We start from the raw sequence: 22,447 nt of genomic DNA on the forward strand, positions 1-22,447 counted from the left end.
ACAAATTATTATCAAACAATAGTTAATTAATGTACCTATTCTTTAAAAAGAATCATTAACATAGGTATGTTTTTTGAAATAGCGATATAAAACAAAATAATATTATTGTTAATGTTTGAAAATTATTACATATTCATTTGTTTAATGATAAGTATTCCTATTTAATTAGAATTTAAAATACATTTGATCAATCAATTTCAAATTATATGTTTGTGAGTAATATAAATTGTAGTCTGGGGATAATTTTTCCTAGAATTGGGGATTTTTTTCCTAGGATTTTTATTTCGCAGTTCACTGTCTGTATATTTCAGTGCATTTACTGTAAGATTTTGTTTAATAATTAATAATCATACCAATATATACCGACATAAATAGTTTTATTGTGATGTTATATAGTCTGTACAGTGTACACTGTAGATAAAGAAAAATAGAAATTGACTACGCTATGTTTAGGTGTATCGATTAAATACACTTTTGGGAGGGGCGAAGCTCCCCTCGGTAACTCCAAGTTTCATATTAAGCGTGTAGTACGAAAAAAATTATATTTTAGGTTCTGGTGTGCGGTAATGCATGAAATATATTCGGGCTGTGGCGGTGGTAAGCGACGTGAAGTTAAAGGAAATAGTTATGCTGGTGGAAGGAAAATAATAAAGAGAATGCGCTAGTGTACAAATGTCCGTACAACTTGAATCAATGAGTACATACGATACATTTTAACAACGGCGCTCCTCCGGAGTGGTCCTGTACAGTTTGCTTCGCTCTCAGAGCGGCTTACGTACGACCGACGGCGGGCGCGAAGAACAACACTACTATATGCACTAACAATATGTTTCCATATATCGATGCATTTCTGCGCAGTCTCAAAGAATACGAACAAACCGTAACCAACTAATGTTTACGCGTCGAATGCAGACGAGCGTGAAAAAAGGAACCTACGCGTAGACGCTTCACGAGTGAGTACACTATCTATATTATATACATACAATATAATATATAGTCTACATTATATTTATAATAATATGTAAAATAAAATAAAATATATGTATGTGTATGCGGTGTACTGTAAATTATAATTTACAACGAGCTACGAATATATAACGTCATTATTGTACTATGTTTTTTATGTTTCTCCTCGAAACAATAATTATTATTGTTATACACATTAAGATCAAAAAAAAAAAAATAGCCCACGAAATTCGTCTTTTTTTTATGGAAATTTAACTTTTATACGTACTCATTACCCGGTGCAGATCGTTTTCGAGGATACTCGTATATACGTCACGTGAATACATTTTACTGCGTCGCCGAAGAGTACAACAACTAAATAGGTATGACAAAAATACAAAGTAGAAAACGTGTACGGACAGAGACGTCAACGTCTGCGCACGACGAGATTAGCACGTCTCGTCGTCGTTTATCAGCCGTCCAGGCATATAATACATTATTATATTTAAGTAAGATTTGTATCAGGACCGGCAAGCGCCGCCGCGACTATTGTCGTTCACAGCGTATGTAGTACTATTATAATATTATTTTGGACAGCAACAATAATTATTATTAGTGTCCCAAGGTCTTGCACTCGCTTATATCGTACGATTCGTTCAATCCGTTTCTGTTCTGTCAAATTGATAAATACTTACAACAGAAAAAAAAACGAAAAAAATCCACACATATATAATCACCTAACATTTTTTTTAAGCTTCCGCACGCACGATGACGGCGGCTCTAAAGCTTGATTTTTTTTTTTATTTAATATGTTTATTGTTACGGCTTTACGTCGCGTCATCCCACGTCCAACCCGTTTAGTTGTCTGGCTATTAATTGGAAGTCTGGAAATTAATTTTAACTCCTGTCATGCGGGTGCCGGCAGACAGCCACCGCACTATCATTGCCGCCATCGCAGTTATTGTATTTAAGCTTGTTACCATTTTGTCGTAGTACGGCGATGACCATGCGGGCATGCGGATCCAGCCGATTAGTAAAAGATGTGTCATTGAGACCTATAATTTTCTCATGGGGGTGATATATTTTTGATTAGGAACAATCCAAATTCTAAGGTTTTTTCATAATATATATTATAATATGTCCACTTGCTCTCACATACAATTTATTGAATTTTATAAACGCTTTTTATTTACAAAATTAAATCAGTATGTCATTTTATTTTACTGAACCTTTGAACGACGTCTTCGATTATAATTTCTATTTCCCTACAAATGTTTAACAAAGCCAAACCACATCATCATAAGTGGTTTCATCTCATTTTAAAGTGCTACAAAATATTCACTACGGCATACAGTCATACAAGTAGATGTGTAGATGTATTATAGTAATGACAGAAAACATAAATTTAAAAATTACTGCCTTATTAATTTCTAACGATGTGTATTTTGTATATTATTACATAAATGTTAACACAGATTATATTATATTATTATACATCCATAAAATACTAGGTGCATATACTTATAAAAACTTAAAAATGATACGGTATTTTTGGATGAGGGGGGGTTGCTCACATGTAGACATAAAAGAAAACCTAATAAAATACAATTCTATACATGTGGAATAACGTAACATTTTTGGAAAGTAAAAAAAAAAATGTTATTTGGTCAAATGGTAAATGAAAATGTTCAAACTGTGTAAGTGGTACACAGATATAAAAAGGTTGAGAACCGCTACTCTATACTCCAGCCCACGAAAAAGATTACAGTTCCGCGCATGCACCATGCATTCATGCAGACTACCGGCGGAAACCGTTCTGAGGCCCCATTTCCCCCACTATTTCCGCTACTGTGAAATGTACTTCGATCCAAGTAATCAGATTGTTTTTTTATTTATATTTTTTATTGCTAGGCTCAAGTGCAGATATAGGTATAATACATTAATTAACATAATATGTAGGTATTGGGCATGGTAACATACGTGAATTAACACCACTTGTACCGTCTGAATTGAAATAAATTTGTCTACTCAAGTGGAATTTTTCGGGACACCCTTTTATAAACACTACCTACCACATTTCAATAAATTACATGAAACCACTTAAGCCGGATTCACACTATACCATGTCGTGTTGTGTTACGTATTAATAACACTTAGGTAGGTAACAAAATGTTCGTATCATGTTACCTATACAAGATGAAAATATTCAGCTTTACGCGAGTACTGTATAGTAGCTACACTAACCTACTAGATAGACTATGGAGTGTCAACCGGCAACCCGCTGTATACTGCATTATTCTAATGCGTTACGACAGTTAAATTATATGAATATAAAAACGAAACATACGTGATACGTCTTGTATTAAAAGTTAAAATCCCGATAAACATACATATATAAATATATCGTACAAATTTAAATGAGTTATATTATTAAATAGTTTGTGTGACATATGACGTCTCGTTTAACTATAGGTATAATAAAAAAAAATTGAGTAGTAATGACAACATTCGAAATGCGTAATAATATAATGTGGCATTCGTTTCGAATTTAATATTTCCGTGAGTTAATAATTTAACTGACCACCGACTATCGAATGCGTGAACATAATTTTGCGTAGGTATTTAAATATTTGTTCCGTAAATCATTACGCTATGATAATTATAATATAATAAAAAAAATAATTATACTTGGACAATAAAAATGTTTAACGGATAAGCATTTTGGATTTATGTAGTAATATATAGATTTACAAAAATTAGGTTTTAGTTATCAAGGTTTCGTTCAAAATAGGTTTTTATCGTGTATTATACTACCAGAATAACGTAATATTATCGTAATAACACGTTTGATAAAAATATACTCGGTTAAAGTTAACACTTAGCTATACATTTTTATAATAAATAATATCTATAATAATATATTATATAATATTATATATATCTAATCTATTAAATTATATATATAAATATTAAATACACATATAAAAATAATATCATTTATGATTATAATATGGTCTCATTCTTATCGTAATTTCGTACTACTGACCTCTGTTTGTAATTGCGTACCTTACGAATATTCTTGATTTTTTTTTACGCAGGTTTCAATATTACATAAACCGTATTATTGAATTCCGATACGCACAGTATAATAAGATGTACTTTCGCGCGTGTTGCGCTAAAACCGTTTAAATAACTGTTATTTTTTCACAGGTATGGTGCAAAAAAATTTTTGGACCAAAATCGGAAGCGCCTGTTGCATAGTAATCGCATGCATCACAACCCTGGTAAAACTCGTGTTGAAGTACGTCGTCGGTACTTATTCGAATCACGAAAATCCGTCTGGTAAGTCTAATCAGTTTAAAGATGATCGAATTCATATGAGAACGATCTCTCTGTAATTCATTGTTATTTTTAAATAATAAGACTTACTTCATTTACCTAACGTCCTGACATGATAACCGTGTAATTATAGTCTTTTGTAAAAACGTTGTCAAATAGAATCTACATTCTACCTACTACAATGATGTAGTGTAGACGCAACTCACTTAAATATGAGTTTTAAACTTTCACATAAAAATAAGTATATTTTTCGATAATTTAGTTATTTAAAAATATTGTAATTTACATACTTTTAGATTGGTTTTTATGGATTTGTAAATAATTGTAGTAATAATTGTAATTACATTATTTTGTAGCTATGAACAAAAGTCAGTGCGTAGTTATTGCTATTTCCTATATTGTATACGGTTTATTATGTACATTTCACCCGAATATTTTCTTACATTGTTGTTAATGAATAATAAGTGGTTAAAAATATAATGTTATTTTAAAACTTTATAGATACTATCAAAAAAGATTTCCTTGTTTATTGTTTGTTCACGAGCATTTTTTCGATGGTTCTTGACATTGAAAACATTCCAATATTGTAGCCAATTTCAATAACATTGTTTATAAACATTGATGTACCTGAGTCGTGTCCGAGGCCGTGAAATAATTTAAACTGTTCTTTTGAAGTCATAATAAGTCATAAGTAATTTTAATACTTGGTAAAACACAATTTATCACTAATTGTAATACTTATAAAGTAACATTTTTCATTTTTTTTTAAATATTAAAGATAATTTTAATTACAGTAAAATAGCCTGCATATTATTTGTCATTTAATAAATTCGATTAGTGGTTAGTTATGAATAAAAATAATCAATTTCATCAGAAAATTATTCATCTTAAAATATAAAACCGGTTTATCATTTTGATTTAATTGAATCGGGTCAACGAGATAACCTATGAAAATTAAATTATTTATCATGTAACTTTACGAAGGAATAATAAATGTTTAAAGAATAATTATTATGATTCATAAAAAATGACGTTTATAATAATTATTCTCCAATTAAATGTTTTTTCATCTCTACTTTCGCAGTGATTTATAACAAAGTTTCCAAACAAATAACATGCAAATATTATTGTCCAAATGTATTTTGCATTTTAAATGTGTATATATAATATATGGTATAGGCATACACAAGTTCCATTGGTTCTTTAATCCTTCAGGCATATTTCTGAATGAAAAATACGAGCGCAGGACCCGCATCTATATCTAAGGATAGCTATATAATATATAGGCGTGTAATCATAAGGTTGATGTACAATATTGAAACGTGAGACAGCAAAACTTAGGAAACGATTTTGGATCCTATCGAGACACCGTATATTACCTATAGTGTATGGGAGGGCTGGAGACCAAACTATAGCACCGTATTCTAAAATTGATCTAATTCGTAGTTCATTAATGTTTTAACTTTTTCAATACTATACAAACCTATAAGTATATAGACGTATATAATAATATAATATATATACATTATACATCTTACTTCCGATGAACCCAATAATATTAATAAAATATAGATTACACTGGAAATTAATATTTAATGTTGTAAAAATGTTAACAATACACTTAAACTGTTACTTAATTTTATAATAAATCAAACACCACTATTAGAAAATAATTGTTTGGTTGTTGTGGAGTTACGTAGGTATATACAATGCGTATGTGTATCCGCCTATAGTTAATAATACTAAAAAGTGTATCATCATTTCGTTACTAATTTAATAAATCTTGTATTTACAAATTGTAATACATTATTATATAAATGTATAGTCAAATTATCATAATTCTTTGTAAAAGTCCTATACATATTGCATTGTCGTAGTAAATATTGTTTCAATACCTACCATTTTTAACTTAAATAGATACCTATTAGGTGTGTAGGGAGACCGGGGCTAGTTGCCACAATTTTTACTAAGTATTTAAAGTGCTGTTTGTCACATTATTCCATTATTCAACATTTCAACATATACCATCTTTGAAACATATTATAAAAACAAAACACTAATATTAAGTTTAAATTATTTAAAAAAAATAAAATTTGTGACAATCTACCCCGCTTCTATAGGTTGGTTGTGACGATATCATCATGGGCCACGGTGTTAGTAGTCCCAGGTTTAGATAAAACTTTTAGTTATCAATGTTAAATTTGTGACAAATTTAGAATTACTTGATACAAAAAAATTAAATCTATAAATAAAAAACACCAATATAATGAAATAAAATGTAGCAAATTTAAACATATATTTAGTTTGAACTTTTTAAACACATGGCGTGATAACCAGCATCTCGTAATTTGTGACAACAAATCCCAACCTGCTATACCTATTTGATAACAAATCAACTTTAAGAGTTATATTACTTTTCAATACAAACGAAAATTACACCTCAAAATATACACAAGTTAACAATTACAGTGTTGTTGTTAGATATCGACATAGTATATAAATGGCAAATATTAAACACATTTACGGTAAAAAATTACTCACAGACTTAAAATTTACTTTTTTCGTCTTTAAATAATTTGTCATATGACTAGGTACAGTCAGCCCATAGCCGAGATAAAAATGATTATTTTCATTGTGATAATGTACAGTACAATTTAAAGTCTATAATATATTATAACAAACATAAATACCGTCTAGTTTCAGAGTTATTAACATTGTGACAACCAACCCGTGTGACAACTAGCCTCGATCTCCTTTATATAGTCACCTAGTATGACTACAATAGGTCTGACTACAATAGGTATGACTACAATAGTTTATAACGATAATAACGATATTCACACTTTAGACTTATAGTTCATATTATGGTTAAAAGTGATAAATTTAATTGAGATGTGACTATAGTGTTTTAAAATCAGACGTATAGGTATAATTACAATATAGTCAGTTTAAAACGAATATAATAGACGTTTTGGGTTTTTGGATCGAGTTAGATTTGTTTGTACAAGGCCAATGCTTTACTGCTCGAGTCATTGACACAAATAATGATTTTTTCAGATGCTCAGCAAAAAATATACAAAACAATTGCGGATATTCCAGGACCAAGGGCGTTGCCTTTTTTTGGAACCAGGTGGATTTATTGGAAATTTTGCTTGTATAAACTGAATGCCGTTCACTTGGCATACGAAGGTACATTTTAACAATAAAGCATAATATAAAAAAAATAATATAGTCAATAGTCATATTATCTATTTTGGATTAAATTTGGGGCCCATGCACAGTTAGGAATCCCGAACGCGATTGAAGGGAAAACTTTATTACCAGCATAATATGAGTATAATAATTAATATAATATGTACTTTGAGTAAAGCAACACTATAATTTAACATGTATAATATTCATGATGATAAAATATAAGTTTTTAACAAATTTAATTACGATTGATGTACAATATAAATTATCTTAGCATCTATTTCCAAGTTATTATCTTTAATATTATCTATATTAGTTTATTATCTATACAGAACGCACTCGGTTAAATATTCGTTTAATAATCGAAATGATTTCATAATTAAATTAACACATCTCCACAGGATAATCAAAAGAAGTTTAGTTTAAATTAGTAACAGTAATACTTATTCAAATTTAATGAGAAAAACAAATTAAATACACGTTACTATAATTGTTCTGTTGTTAAGTTTTATTAAAGTGAAACTTTTGTTTAACTAATATTGTTTTGTGTTAACTATATTTATTTTAATAATTTTAAATTGAGCTCTTGATGCTGTTAAATTAACAATGGTTATTATTTTGGCAAAGCAGTCCCATTTAGAATTTATTTTTCAATCTAATAAATAGTGCAATAACCTAAGAATCTTTAAATATATAAAACAAAACAATACTAAAATAAATGCATAACAAACTTAAATTTTATTTTTTATTTTAGTTACTAAGAATTCAAATGATAATATTATGAAAATCATATTATACGATATATTTAGTAGGTACCTACGTTGTTTTCAAAGCATATTTATTTAAATCAATAAACATACATTAAACACTGTAGTAGACCTACTACCTATAGGTCCAAATAAGAACCCAATTAACGTATAGATTTATCATCATTTATTACTTAAATATTAAAAACTATGATTTTGATGTGTAAATATTGGCAAAGTCTTAAAATTGTGGGGGAGGGTTTAACCCACAAAATATCCTGAAACTCCCAAATATTTTCTAACTTAACCTCGTATGTATAATAGACTATGTTAATACGTGTTAATCTATATTTCTAGCCCCTCTGGATCCATATTTATACGCCTATGAATATTGGGATTACTGTTTCTATTCCAGCTGCGATGTTATCGATAATCGCGGCTTTCTTGTCTCAGTTGTCCAACTCTGACGCCTGTAGTAATAGACATGAATACGCTGCGTACAAGTCTGTTACTCGTCGATCAACGCCGAATCCACGATTTCGGACATTCTATAAATATGCGAACAATTCACAACGTGTTTTTTCGGATGTTTATACGTTTGACTTTTCTACAAGTCTTACTTGCTTGTATAAGGTGTCTTCGCTCGCTACGAATTCTTTGTACGCCCTGGTCGGTATTCATTTGCAGAGCGGGAGCCCGTAGAACGCTTCCTGTGATGCTCGGAACTGACTGTCACGGAGTATGCCAGGCACGTGGCCGTTTAGCTTACATCACCGTCCAAAAATCCGTTTCTTCTGCCCGAAATCAACATATACGATGGACAACACGTCGCGAAAATCGCAATTATTATATTGCTTATTATTATATAACGACTGCCATCTGCACGGTCAGACCACACGAACTTTCAAGCCCCATTCTGTTGAAATATGCTTCAAATCCTTTGACCACACTATTGATGTCTCGAACCACTTGGGAAATCAGGTTATTAAAATCGCGGTCTACTAGCTGGTTAACTTTTGGTAAGAAACACCATATTGTCTTAAGACTAGTAAGTTTAACATTATGTATATTACCTATACAGTATACCTACATTCGGTTAAATATTCGTATAGTTAATCGGAAAGATTTCATAATTAAATAAACACAACTTCACTTTAAAGTGAAACTTTTGTTTAACCAATATTGTTTTGTGTTATATTTCTTTAAATAATTTTAAATTGAGCTCTTGATGCTATTAAATTAACAATTGTTATTATTTTAGCAAAGCAGTCCCTATTTAGAATTTATTTTTCAATCTAATGAATAGTGCAATAACCTAAGTTATAACTTTATAACTACTAACAAACTTTAGTTTAATTTTTAATCATAATTATTAAGACTTTAAATTTTAATATTAGGAAAGTCATATTATACCATATATTTAGTGCCTACATTATTTTCTAAGCATATTTATTTAATTCAATAAAAATACATTAAACACTGTAGTAAACCTACTACCTAGGCCCAAATAAAAACCCAATTAACGTACAGATTTATCATCATTCATTACTTAAAAATTAAAAACTATGATTTTAGGACACTTTTGATGTGTAAATATTGGCAAAGGCGTAAATTTGGGGCTAGCTTAAAAGGCCTTACCCCCAAGAAAATGTTAAGACTCCCAAATATTTCCTAACTTAACCTCGTAGTTATAACAAATTATGTTAAAACGTATGAATCTATATTTCTAGCCTCCCTGATCCATAATTATGCCTATGAATATTGGGGTAGATCATATTTCGTTGCATTGATCGTCCTACATCAATTATCAGTTTTTAATAATTTTACAGACATGTTTAACCGGTATGGCGATATTATTTGCGAAGAAGCATTGTGGAACATACCAGTTATAAGTGTCAAAAACAGAGATTTCATCGAAAGGGTACTTAGACAAAGTGGAAAATACCCTATCCGACCTCCAAACGAAGTAACAGCTAACTACAGAAAGTCCCGTCCGGATCGCTATACAAATACAGGACTTGTTAACGAGTACGTATTTGTGTATAAATATTATACATATTGATAAAATCGAATTTAATGTACTTAATTTTAATCCCACGAGAACACAGGTTTGAATTTCAAATTTAGGATTATAAAATGTGCTTGAAAATGTTTTGTATACATTGAAAATTCGACAATATGATGCGATATTATACGATATGATATGATAATTTATTTTTACAGAATATAAACATCAAGTCATGAATTGAATCACGATTACCTATTTTCGTTTCGAGAAATGTAAATTCTTCAGAGTTGTATATTATTGTAGTTACCTACCTATTTAATATTTTCAACATAATAATAATATAATCTGCAGTACCTTTATAACTATTATACTAATTACTAATCAATAATTACAAGTATGTACACGAACGTGTTACAGACAAGGTGAAGTTTGGGCGATGCTACGAAATAAATTGACGCCAGAACTTACAAGTCCTAGGACAATTCGACGTTTTTTGCCAGAAGTTAACCAGCTCGCAGACGATTTTAATAATCTGATTTCCCTAGCGAGAGATGGCAATAACGTTGTCAGAGGATTCGAAGGATATTGTAACAGAATGGGACTGGAAAGTATGTGTAGACCGTGCAGGTGTCAGTCGTCATTCAATAAGCAATTTAATATAATTACGATTTTCATTGCGACGTGTTATCCACCGTAGGCACGTGTACGTTAATTTTGGGCAGGAGGATCGGATTTTTGGACGGAGAGGTTAGCGAGACGGCTACACGCTTGGCCGATTCCGTGACCAGTCAGTTCAGAGCGTCGCAAGAAGCGTTTTATGGGCTTCCACTTTGGAAGTTGATACCAACTAAGGCGTACAAGGATTTCGTAGCGAGCGAGGACGCCCTATACGAGTAAGTGCAATTTTTTAGAAAAGTAAAACGTTTATACGATCCGAATAAACATGTTGGGAATTGTTTGTATTTTTGTAGCATCGTGTCCGAATTCGTAGAGTCAGCGTTGATCGACGAACAACAGTCTTTCACGGACGTCCGCAGCGTGTTCGTGTCTATACTACAGGCGTCAGAGTTGGACAACAGAGACAAGAAAGCCGCCATTATCGATTACATCGCCGCCGGAATAAAAACAGTAATATACCTATATTTAATATCTCAAACTGAGTACTATAATTATTTACAACCGTATCTTTCACATTCACGACAATGTTATAATAAACGATAGTGATAATAATAATAATAATAGTTTATTTCGAGTGCTGCAGTTGTAGCTAAGTGCATACATTAATAATAACAATCAATGCGCAGTACTAGAATTCTAACAAATGGTGAAACGAAAACAATACCTAGGTACATTATTATAGAGTTATACCACGCCACGGTGTATCTCAAACTGGAACGGTAACATAACATAACACTTTGTAAATTTCTGTTTTTATTATTATTTTAATACGTTTTGACATATTTTATTGTTTATAATATTAAATAACACATAATATTAATTACATATTCTTGTATCATTGGATATCGATATTCATTTGATGACGATTCATGAAATAACTTTGTTTGAGACGACATTTTTGGGCGTCAATGTTTTCCACAATGCATGATTGCGATCTCTTAGTTTATCACCATTTGTTCCCTTGTCTGCCACACACAATTTTAACTCTAACAATTAACCTTTAAATGTTGGTAACCAAAAAAGACAATTAATGTTGAATTCTTAAATGTTTATGCATATTTATAGTAATACCATTTTTGCAAATAGGTGTGTGGGAAGAGGCTCGGATAAAATGTATTTAACATTTTGTTTTTGTGGCACTATATTTCTGATAGGTGATAATATAAACGCAGTCGATAAGAATTGTTGTTTATTTCCGTATAAAATATGCGGTAAGAAATTCCAGGACATACCTTCAGGAAAATCAATGTAATGTGCTAACATTTTTAAAAATATTCATAACATTAGTATTTTTCACATAGGTATATGAGGTATTAACGTATTTTCGTACATATACGTAACATAGTTTATACTATAGTGTCCTTTGAATAGTTTGTCTATATTTGAGTTTCCCGCCGTGTCTTGCAACACATTTAAGAAGACGAGTGCAGATTACTGCTTTGTTACATTTACACCACAATACACTGACATTGATATATACATCCTGCATGAGAATCGATAAATATAAATATGAAAATACATATAATAATGTTTTGTACGCGCGTTTTTTAGTTGGGAAACACCCTGGTGTTTATATTGTACTTGGTCGCCAAACATCCGGAAGTACAGGAAAAAATATACAACGAGGTATCACTGTTGGCTCCGGCGGGTACACCTATTACCTCAGAACATTTACACAAGGCGACATATTTAAACGCGTGTATAATCGAAGCCCACAGGTAATCTCGTTAATATATTATGATAAAAACAATTATAGTTATTTATTCATATCGCGTTTTCCAGGCTTAAACCCACCGCTCCGTGTATTGCAAGAGTGTTGGAATCGGAAATAGAATACGATAATTACAGATTGCCGCCAGGGGTAATATTTTGATGACATGTTTTTTTTTAAATATTTATTATTTTACGAGCATATGAATATTTTTTTACTTAGACCGTCGTGTTGTTGCACACGGGGTTGGCGTGTTTGGACGAAAACAATTTCAAAGACGCGACCTCGTACAGACCGGAAAGGTGGCTGGACGAGTTGGCGAAAAAATCACCATTTTTGGTCGCACCGTTCGGTTGTGGCAAACGAATGTGTCCAGGCAAGCGATTCGTAGATCTAGAACTCCAAATTGTCTTAGCAAAGGTCAGCAAAATATAAAATTTACGTCGTGTTGAAAATAACAACTAATAAATTATAACTTTGTTTTAAAGATGGTCAAGCAATTTCAAATCGACTTCGAGGGACAACTGAAAACTGAATTTGAATTTCTTTTGACACCCGTTGACTCAAATTTTATTCTACGAGATAGAATTTATTAATCTTATTAAATAATAACTGATATTATATATCATTAAATTATTTATTTTATCGTACCACGACAAAATTAGACATATCACATTACCTATACCTTTATTTTTTTAAATTATGATTTAGTATATACAATATAGTACATATATATGTATATAATTTAATAATATAATAATATAAATTATAAACTGTACATTTATGCATAAATTTACATTTATTTACATTTACATTTATGCCTTATGCGCACGTGTGTGTAATATATAATAAATTATTATAACAAAAATACATATCTATTCATATTAAAGTTCATTAATTCGTTTTCATTTCCACTTTAAAATGCAGCCAAGTAATATTTCTTTTTGTAATAATCTTGCGTTAGTTCTATCTACTTGTTATTATACTTAAAGACCATTCATAATGTACACATGTTTCATTGTATAATTTAAAATTTGTATTCTACTTCAAAATCATATCGTTATTATTTAAAATATAATTATATATCAACAATATTTAATGCTTGGTTAAATTATTAAATTGTCATAAAACGAGTTTAATTTATTAAAAAATAATACTTTATGTTAATTTTTTCTATTTGCTAAATAATTATTGTTTATAAAATATAATAATAAAACAATAATTAATAGTTATTGTAACAAAGAAATATGTGTAGGTACTATCTTTCAATGAACAAAATGTTATCCATTGAATTATAATTGAATCATCACATTCCTTAATTATTATTAATATAATAAATAATTTTTATTTATGATAAACACAATACCTATAATGAATTTTTTATATTTCTGTAATATTTGTATTATATATAATACTAGCGGAACACTTCAGCACACGTAACAGACCGAAGTATTGTTGTTTTACATTTTGTAAAGTAAACAAAATAATAGTTACACCTATGTGGTGGCACTCCGTGATGATATAGAAAACAAATGTAAGATAAGTCATCCAGTAGGATATAAACATAATATTATTAGTATATAATAAATCATAACTGTATATGATATCCATGTATATTTTATATGAAAGCCTTAAAACTTAAAAGTAATTTGGTATTTAAAAGCGAATTGTGCTGAATTCACATCAGACATAAATTGTCTTACCGCACTCTACTATGCATCGGTGCAATGACGCAACTAGGGATCTGGGGGGACTTGTGCACGCCCCAGTTTAAAAAGTGCACCCCCAAATAATAAAAGACTTTTACCATTATATTATGATTATTTTGAAATAAAAAATAAAAATGATCAATAAAGACAAAAATGTTGTACTATACCTATATATATTGTATATTGAAGAATAAAATATGTAGGTACTTCGCTATTGACATGTTCCCAACTATAACATAGCATTATGAAATAATCTTTAGTTTATTTGATGTGTTGTACAGAACGGGTCACAGACACGTAGGTATTACTTATTTGTGTAACAACAGTATAGTATTAGTATAGTATAGTATTATATTATCAGTTGACGAAATAACTTTGAACACAGAATAACGACATTTTTTCTATATCTTTGGCAGGATGGAAGACTGCCTATATGAATGTGAGCGCGTTGAGTGTTGAGATTGTCTCCTTGTTTATGATTTGTTATTGAAGTGTATTGATTATTGAATATAATAGGTATCAAAAAATATTTGTTTTTTCAATTTTTTACATACCTGCGCGTCTTACAAATGGCACCACACTGATGTTTGGAAAAAAATGATTTTTTTTAATGTGATTTTGTCATGAAGGGATCAAGGGAAGCGTCCGATTATTTCTTTAGCCTGCGAGGATACGTAAATTTGTGGTTAAACCACCTGTGATCTGTATCACTCCAAAAGTATATTTCATTAATTTCTACCATGCGATCTTATATTATACAAGTTTTTAATCTTATTATTATTTGTTTTATCTATATATTAGGTACTTCAATGTACTTGATGTATAGGATGACTGCATCGTCACATAAGTTTCCACACCACCTATGCTGGTTAAATGACATTTTATCACATCGACACATCATCCATGTCGTTTAAAAGCATGAGGTATTATGCGTGGCGCGTTTTTTTTATTGTGGTGTCCCCTGTAGGCCTAATCCACATCGCAAGCGAGAACACACGAACGCCGTCGACTACAATAATATTGTGATTTACATAGATCGGTACAGCGAAAACTGCACTTCTCTCGTATAACATTTTTCGTTATTTATACATCAATAAAACATGTTTTAATATAAATAAACAAATATCGAATTTAACGTTGAATAGCCGAATAGTTTTTAATTTAAAATTTTTAATTTTCTCGCAGCACGGCATTCGCACATTTTCGGCTTACTATAGCGTTGAATTTTAGTGTGTTTCAGCCTTTGAAAAGGCGAGCTAAGCTACTGGTGCCTAGTAATTTATATTCGTCACATAGCATTATAAGTCCAAGAGGAGTAAAAATACAGTAGTTTTAAATTTTAGGATGATATCCCCCGATCCTTAACTAAAATTCAACACTGTCTTAATAATATTATAACTATAACTAGGTATATTATTATTATATTTATCATATTTTCGTGATATTATAATATATTATTATAATTTATTTAATTATTAATTAGATATTCAAATTACCAAAATCCTATTTCTAAGTCACCTACCACTCACTATTCCTATTGGAGCTCTTCATTCAATCGGTTTTAAATATCGTGAAACTCATTAATAAACACTTTTTTACGGTCCTGGAACAAAGTGTTGATTTTGTGTGTGTGACGCCGGCCGGCGATAGTGGGTGATGTATTTGGTGTGGAGATGAAGTAATGAGGAGACAACAATATTAAATAAATTTTTTTTACAAAATACATAAAAGCATCTTACTTGGTTTAGGCATCTATAGTTTAGCTTACTTATGCACCGACCAAGACTTATATCAAAATAATTCCTTATCGTCACTTGGACATAATAATTTTTCTATAAAGCTTGATGGGTGTTGAAATATTGCAGGTGCATAAAAATATTTCAGTACCTATTCAGATCTGTGGCCTGAGAGATATAATCCTTTTTTAATAATTGCATTCATTGTTGAAGTGCGTATACGTCTATGAATCTAAAAAATGTAATTGTTTTATGTTTAAAATAAAAGGAACTTATACTTCACAAACGAAAAGAAACTTGAAAAAGTTAAAAAGAATATTAAAAAACTTTTAGAAAATAAAAATTATAACAGTAATCGGAAAAATATAAATATTATTAACGAAAGTAAAAACTAACGTTATAAAAATATTAATAACTAGGCAGCATACTATTGAGCCAGCATATCTATTATTAATTATTATAATAATAAATATGAATAACTTGTTTGTGTACGTTTGTTTATATTGTTTTTGTGACCAACACACGATACAAAAAATGTATACCAAGTAGGTATAGCTATCCATTAAGGCTGCCCCTGTATTTACGTCCATAGTTGAATGTTAAAAAAAAACAAAGCTATACTTAATAACAAATTAACGATCTAAGTCTTCCTGTTTAAAGCTATTCTAATTCTAGTTTAAATCAGTCATAGTTAAAAAGTACCTACTCAACAGTCGACTGAATAAAAACAATTGTAATGTCATTATTGATTAGGATCTAATTGAGATAGGAGAGGTGGACTACGTTGTCCAGAAGTCTGAACTAGTAGTAATTTAAATAAATACAATTTACCGTTACTGTTTCACAAAAATATAGATAGTACATAAATATACATTTGAAATTATTGTTAATAGGTACTTAATATATATACAGTGTTAAGGGGAAATTTACAGGATATCTTTATATTTCGTGCAACCCTAAAAATATTGGTCTAGTTGCGCCAATGCATTGGTATTTTAGAATTTGGGTCTATGGTTTGGACCCCATCTCAGTCTGGTCCAAACCGCTAATCGATATAAACTTGAGAAACAACATAGCCATTTCGCATTCACATGTTTGGTTATAAAATGGGCTTTATTTATACGTTTACCTCAGATGTTTCAACCTATTGGTCTAGTATGGACATATGGTTAGTCACTCGTCAGAAGTATTCTGATGTAATGATGTATTCGTGTATACTGTACAAGTTGATAAACGCTACCATAAATTGTTTTTGAGAGTTTTTATTACAAATTGGTTTTAGAGTCCTTGCTTTTTATTCTAGAACTAAATCCAGTTTTTATGTTCCACTTATATAGTTCTAGGAATTGTGTAAATAACAGCCGGGCGCCACTTGTCTATAATCAATACCGAAGCAATTGAACTATTGCTATACCAAAAGATATAGGGTTATCTGTTTTTTTTTAAGCTATGCAATATTTTATCAAAGGATTAAATGATTATAAATTATAATATAGGTATTGCATAATGTTAAATCAACTTTTGGTTATGATTTACTAATAATATAATTTATTTTTTAAGTAAGTATTCCTTGATAACAACCTATTAGCTATTTGATTAGTAATTTGTATAAACATAATAACATTTAGGGGGATGGAGTGGCCTAGTGGACTACGGCGTCGGTTGCGACGCGCACCGTCACCGGTTCGAAATCCGGCCACAGACGGCACTTCTCTTTGGGCAGTCACGGTGTCTGGAGAGAGAGTCCGCCATCCTCCACCCGGGCATGACAGATACCTACGGGTGCCCACTAGAAAATTCTGCCAAACTAACAAACACACGTGTTTAAATCTACAGTACCCTCTCCCACAGTAAAAAAACCACCCAATGGTCTAATAAGTTTCTGCGGGTTAATAAATAAAAAAAAGTAATAATAATATTTAAAATCTAATTAGTATATATATGTTTAGGTTCTTGTGTAGGTATTGATTAAAGAATATAACTTGATTTTATTAACTATATAGTATACACGTATGATAAATGATAATAATTTAAATTATTAATTTTTCACAATAGTTCCACAACTGCAGAAGTCGGTAAGTAGGTACATCATAAAAATATTTTTCACACGGTTTGTAGCTATAAATTATAATTATATTAATTTGTTGCAGTTTTTCAAATAAAAAAAATAAAAATTATTTCATATATAATTTTCAATCTAACCTTATTGAATTATTCGTCCAACATCCGAGTGGTTTACGTTACTCACAAGCGGATAACCATGATAGATATTTTATTCGTACATTTTAAAGAAAATATTGATAACCGCGAGTAGTCCCTAAAATAGCCAGTCCCATATACTCCAGGTCCAACAGCTCGTGCAAATTTGACTTTTATCCAAGGACTTTTTCGGGGAATTATTGATATGCACCCAAGTTTATATTTTATGTTAAGTTAATTTTGGGTATCTTCCTTTCATTCCCGTCAATTGTGCCTTATTATAGTCTCATATAATATAATATTACCAGTTACCACCAATTTATTGTTCTTTAGACTTTAACCAACGTTCTTGTCAGGATGATGCGTCTTTTACTATAATGGGAAACCATTTGTGAATTGCTATTATGTATATTGTATATTTGTATGTATATAATAATTAATAAATTATACTTATGTCTAATACTGGGTTTACCCGTTTTTAGTAATAAATAAATAACATATACAATATTATACAATGGTACCAAAGACGTGTATTTAAGGCCTTAAGGGGCACACTATGGGGTAGAACGATCACCATGGGTGGAACTTTTTAGTAATTTTTATAATATTATAAAGGTGTATTTTTACATTTTTAACAAATATTTTATTCTTGTTAGGAACAATTTTTCATTTACCTCAAATTATATACCTACTGATAAAGTAATGTTGAACTGAAAATCATAACGTTCTGAGCGTAATGATTTTTGTATGTTGCGTTTGTTTTACCTATTTTATCATAATATAACATATTAATATATATATTATTGTTACAATTTATTTTATTGTCGAAAATTGAGATTTATATAAGGACGAGTGTGACAAAAAAAGAAATTTAGCACCGTAGGGGTGTGATGGAAATTATGAATACGACTATGGTTATAGAAAATACACACCATCGCGAACATAGTAATATTATTTTCATGAGTGCATCGTGCATGTGCAGTTTTACCATCGTTATAAAATGTATACAATTTTAGATTATAAACTGCGAATTCCCTATTTTATATAATAGTATATTCTCGTTTTATAATAAATTCGATGGAAACAACAACCACAGTTAGAGCATGTGTTCGTAGACCCCCACATCTAACATAAAGCACTTTCGCCCCAATCATCATAAAGAGAAAAAATCAACAACAGTATAGCAGACGAAGGGTGAATATTGTACACATACGAGGGAAATATTCCAAGCGGCCGAGCGTTTTCTGAAACACGCGTAGTATGAATAGTTTTCATTTACGCTATAGAAATCTTTTTTATACAATCTACCTAAAACAAAAGGGGCTCAGATTAAATTATTCTGAACTGTAAAAATCAATTCAATTCATAACTTATATAATGGTACACTGCAGTAAGTGCTAACACAGTAATGATGGTTAATGTATATTGTATAAAGTATACCTCTATGTAAATACCAATTTTGAAATAAAAACTTTTAAAATTATTTTATTATACTCTGTATTTAAATATTTAACTATATAGATACCTATCTTGCATGTATCATTAAAGCAAAGATGGGCAAGTTATAATGAAAATAATTATCTTAAGTAAAGTTCTATATCGATGAGTTGTATAATTTTAATTCAATAATTTGAAAGTTAATATGGAAAATAATATTATCTTAACTCAGTTTAAAAAAAGTTAATCTACTTGTATTAATAAGTATGTGGATCACCTTAAGAATGACTGCGTTCTTTCTAATTTCCTAAATAATTTAGGAATAATTATAATTATTTTAATGAATATTTTTATTGAACTTTTATCATAAAGTACAGTGCACCTATATCTATATATATAAAAAGACTTGTCCTGGGTGATTCATCATCGCCTAGCCGGAATTGCTGAAGCTATGGATATGAAATTTTCAGTAAATGTACTTAATACTATGTATAGGCGCACTAAGAAAGGATTTGTCGAAATTTGCATTTTAAAGAGGTGCTCAAACGGGGATCTTGAGGTTCATGATGGAAATTGGAAATTTCATTTTTATTTATTTTTTAAATAGTTGCCATTGGTTACAGTCTACAGAAGAAATTAGTATTTATTTAATATTTGTTTCCATTGGTTATTTGGGAAGATCAGGTACAAGCTAGCACTAAATAAAATTATTGAACATTGCAGCAAGTTACACCCAAAAACAGTTGAACAATCATAATTTTTTTAAGTTGCAATTTTTTACGGACAACGGAGTGCACGGGTTCAGCTTGGTATGAATATTTAATGTAGATTAAACCTCTAGAAAGAAGACAGACTAATTTAGGAATGGTTAAATTTGGTTTTTTTTATTCATCTGATATTAGTAGTTATGTTAGGTTAGGATTTTGTATTAATTGATTATATTAATCCACCATAGGTAGAATACGACAAACTTGATATAACTTTGATACTTTAGAGTTGACTTATACACTAACGTACAAACTAGAGGTCCGCGATCTACCGCAGGTAGATTTCCTACCTGATATATACTGCTGCGAATCAGAATTTTTATTCTGGGCAACGGAAAAGTAAAAATAAGTTTTGAACACCATACACCGAATATTAATATTATTAATTATATTATATATAAGTCTAAATAGTATTTTTATTTTTGGCTTGAGTTGTATATGTTTATAGGCTTTTATATTAAAGGCTCGGTCAAACAGAAAGTGAGCTGCCCGCGCGGACACTGTAAAATAAGACAAAGACCGCTTGCTCGCCGCAGTCCGCGTACCCATAAACCAAGGTGGACGAAAAGTCCGGGTACAAAAAGTCCGAATTCATTTTTTGATTGCCGGACAAAAAGTCACCCTCTGTTTGACTGAGCCTTTACAGCAGGTAATTGATTCATAAAAAAAATGTATAAAAAATAAATGAATGACCCAATGAACGTGAACGCGTTCGTTTGAAAAAAAAACACGAACGTGAACGTGAACGAGTTCATTTTTTTAGTGAACGTTCCGAACACTGCATTTAACGGGCAACAAAGTGCACGGGATCAGCTTTTTTTAGTAAAAATATATTTATCATTAATAGCGCAAGAAACATTTCAATACGTTTTCATTCACCATTTTTATATTTACTCGCCGATCACATTAAACGATAAAGTTTAAATAAATAATTATACATCTCATCGTCTGGGAGCAAAATAAACAACCAATCACGGGCGAAGCTGTGACGGTTCGGCTAGTTATACATATTTTACTTACATGTTTATTAAATATATACACATCTCAATTAATAATTTAACAAATATTAATTATTTCATATCAAATATAGTAATTTAAGTTCATATAATATTATGCCTTACTAATCTACTAAAATCTATATTATTATATAAAATAACTTGCCCTGACTGATGGATTCATCATCACGTAACCGAAACCACTAAAGCTATGAGTATGAAATTGTGTCAGTAGTTTCGTTTTATGATGTAGAAGAAATTGTAAAAACTCACTAAGAAAAGATTTTTCAAAATTCACTTTTCTCAGACAAGGATTTTGAGATTCAGTGTGAAAATTAAAAAAATTTTTACAGTTGCCATTGGTTGCAGATTATAATATTAATAGACAATAGCTATAATTATGTAATTATAGTATTTTGCTTGTATATAAATGGTTACCATAGATTCGTTTGGCAGATAAAGGAAAATCCTACTTTGCACCTAATAATTTTTTAGAAGAGTACCTACCCAGGAATAACTATTTTTAACAAATCAACGTGACTTAACTAACAATTATTATATTTGTAATGATCTCAATCTCTACCTGCAGTAATATAAAAAAAAAAAAACTCAAAAAAAAAACTGCACACGGTCTAAGCTCAGTTATCCAGCTAATACCTACAAAATTATATCATCAAAATAAATAACAGAAATCTTTGTATTATTTTTATATTAATACTAGCTGATCCCGTGCACTCCGTTGCCCGTTAAATGTACCAACTCTATTTGACTCAAACTTTTTTCAATTCATTATTTAATATTTGGTGTATGGTGTTCAAAACTTATCTTAACTTTTCCATTTCCCAGAATAAAAATTCTGATTCGCAGCAGTATATTATCAGGTAGGAAATCTACCTACGGACCCCGTGCTGTTTGCACGTAATTGTATGATTTAACTCTAAAGTATCAAAGTTATACAAAGTTTGTCGTTTTTACTTAATTCCAC

At 30.3% G+C, this 22,447-nt stretch overlaps 2 protein-coding genes across 3 annotated transcripts in view; one reads left to right on the forward strand and one right to left on the reverse strand.

Annotated features, from left to right (window-relative positions):
• The window catches only part of LOC100163790 (FGGY carbohydrate kinase domain-containing protein), a 60,482-nt gene extending 58,171 nt beyond the window's left edge, over positions 1-2,311 (reverse strand). The window contains exon 1 of the mRNA XM_029490914.1: positions 1,235-2,311. The gene's annotated coding sequence lies outside the window, so the exon portion shown is untranslated. The remainder of the gene's footprint in view (positions 1-1,234) is intronic.
• On the forward strand, positions 699-13,718 carry LOC100165833 (ecdysone 20-monooxygenase). 2 transcript variants are annotated; one of them, XM_008181719.2, is made up of 12 exons: positions 699-953; positions 4,156-4,287; positions 7,342-7,473; positions 8,580-9,241; positions 10,052-10,250; positions 10,648-10,838; positions 10,928-11,123; positions 11,202-11,358; positions 12,460-12,626; positions 12,691-12,769; positions 12,842-13,039; positions 13,108-13,718. In XM_008181719.2, exons 4-12 carry the CDS (start codon positions 8,707-8,709, stop codon positions 13,213-13,215), a joined length of 1,830 nt encoding a protein of 609 aa, XP_008179941.1. In that variant the 5' UTR covers positions 699-953; positions 4,156-4,287; positions 7,342-7,473; positions 8,580-8,706; the 3' UTR covers positions 13,216-13,718. The 2 variants fall into 2 exon arrangements, with proteins under 2 accessions (XP_008179941.1, XP_008179942.1); XM_008181720.3 differs by lacking the exon at positions 8,580-9,241 and having other exon boundaries at positions 700-953.
• Positions 13,719-22,447: the final 8,729 nt, after the last annotated feature.

Source organism: Acyrthosiphon pisum, chromosome A2, assembly GCF_005508785.2.
Source record: "Acyrthosiphon pisum isolate AL4f chromosome A2, pea_aphid_22Mar2018_4r6ur, whole genome shotgun sequence".
NCBI classification, from domain to species: domain Eukaryota; kingdom Metazoa; phylum Arthropoda; class Insecta; order Hemiptera; family Aphididae; genus Acyrthosiphon; species Acyrthosiphon pisum.

Bases quoted from the DNA above. Each gene is read 5' to 3' on its own strand.
- LOC100165833 (XM_008181719.2), top strand. From the start codon at position 8,707: ATGAATACGCTGCGTACAAGTCTGTTACTCGTCGATCAACGCCGAATC. The intron at 9,242-10,051 runs GTAAGAAACACC...ATAATTTTACAG, and splicing joins TACTAGCTGGTTAACTTTTG to ACATGTTTAACCGGTATGGC. The intron at 10,839-10,927 runs GTATGTGTAGAC...TATCCACCGTAG, and splicing joins TAACAGAATGGGACTGGAAA to GCACGTGTACGTTAATTTTG.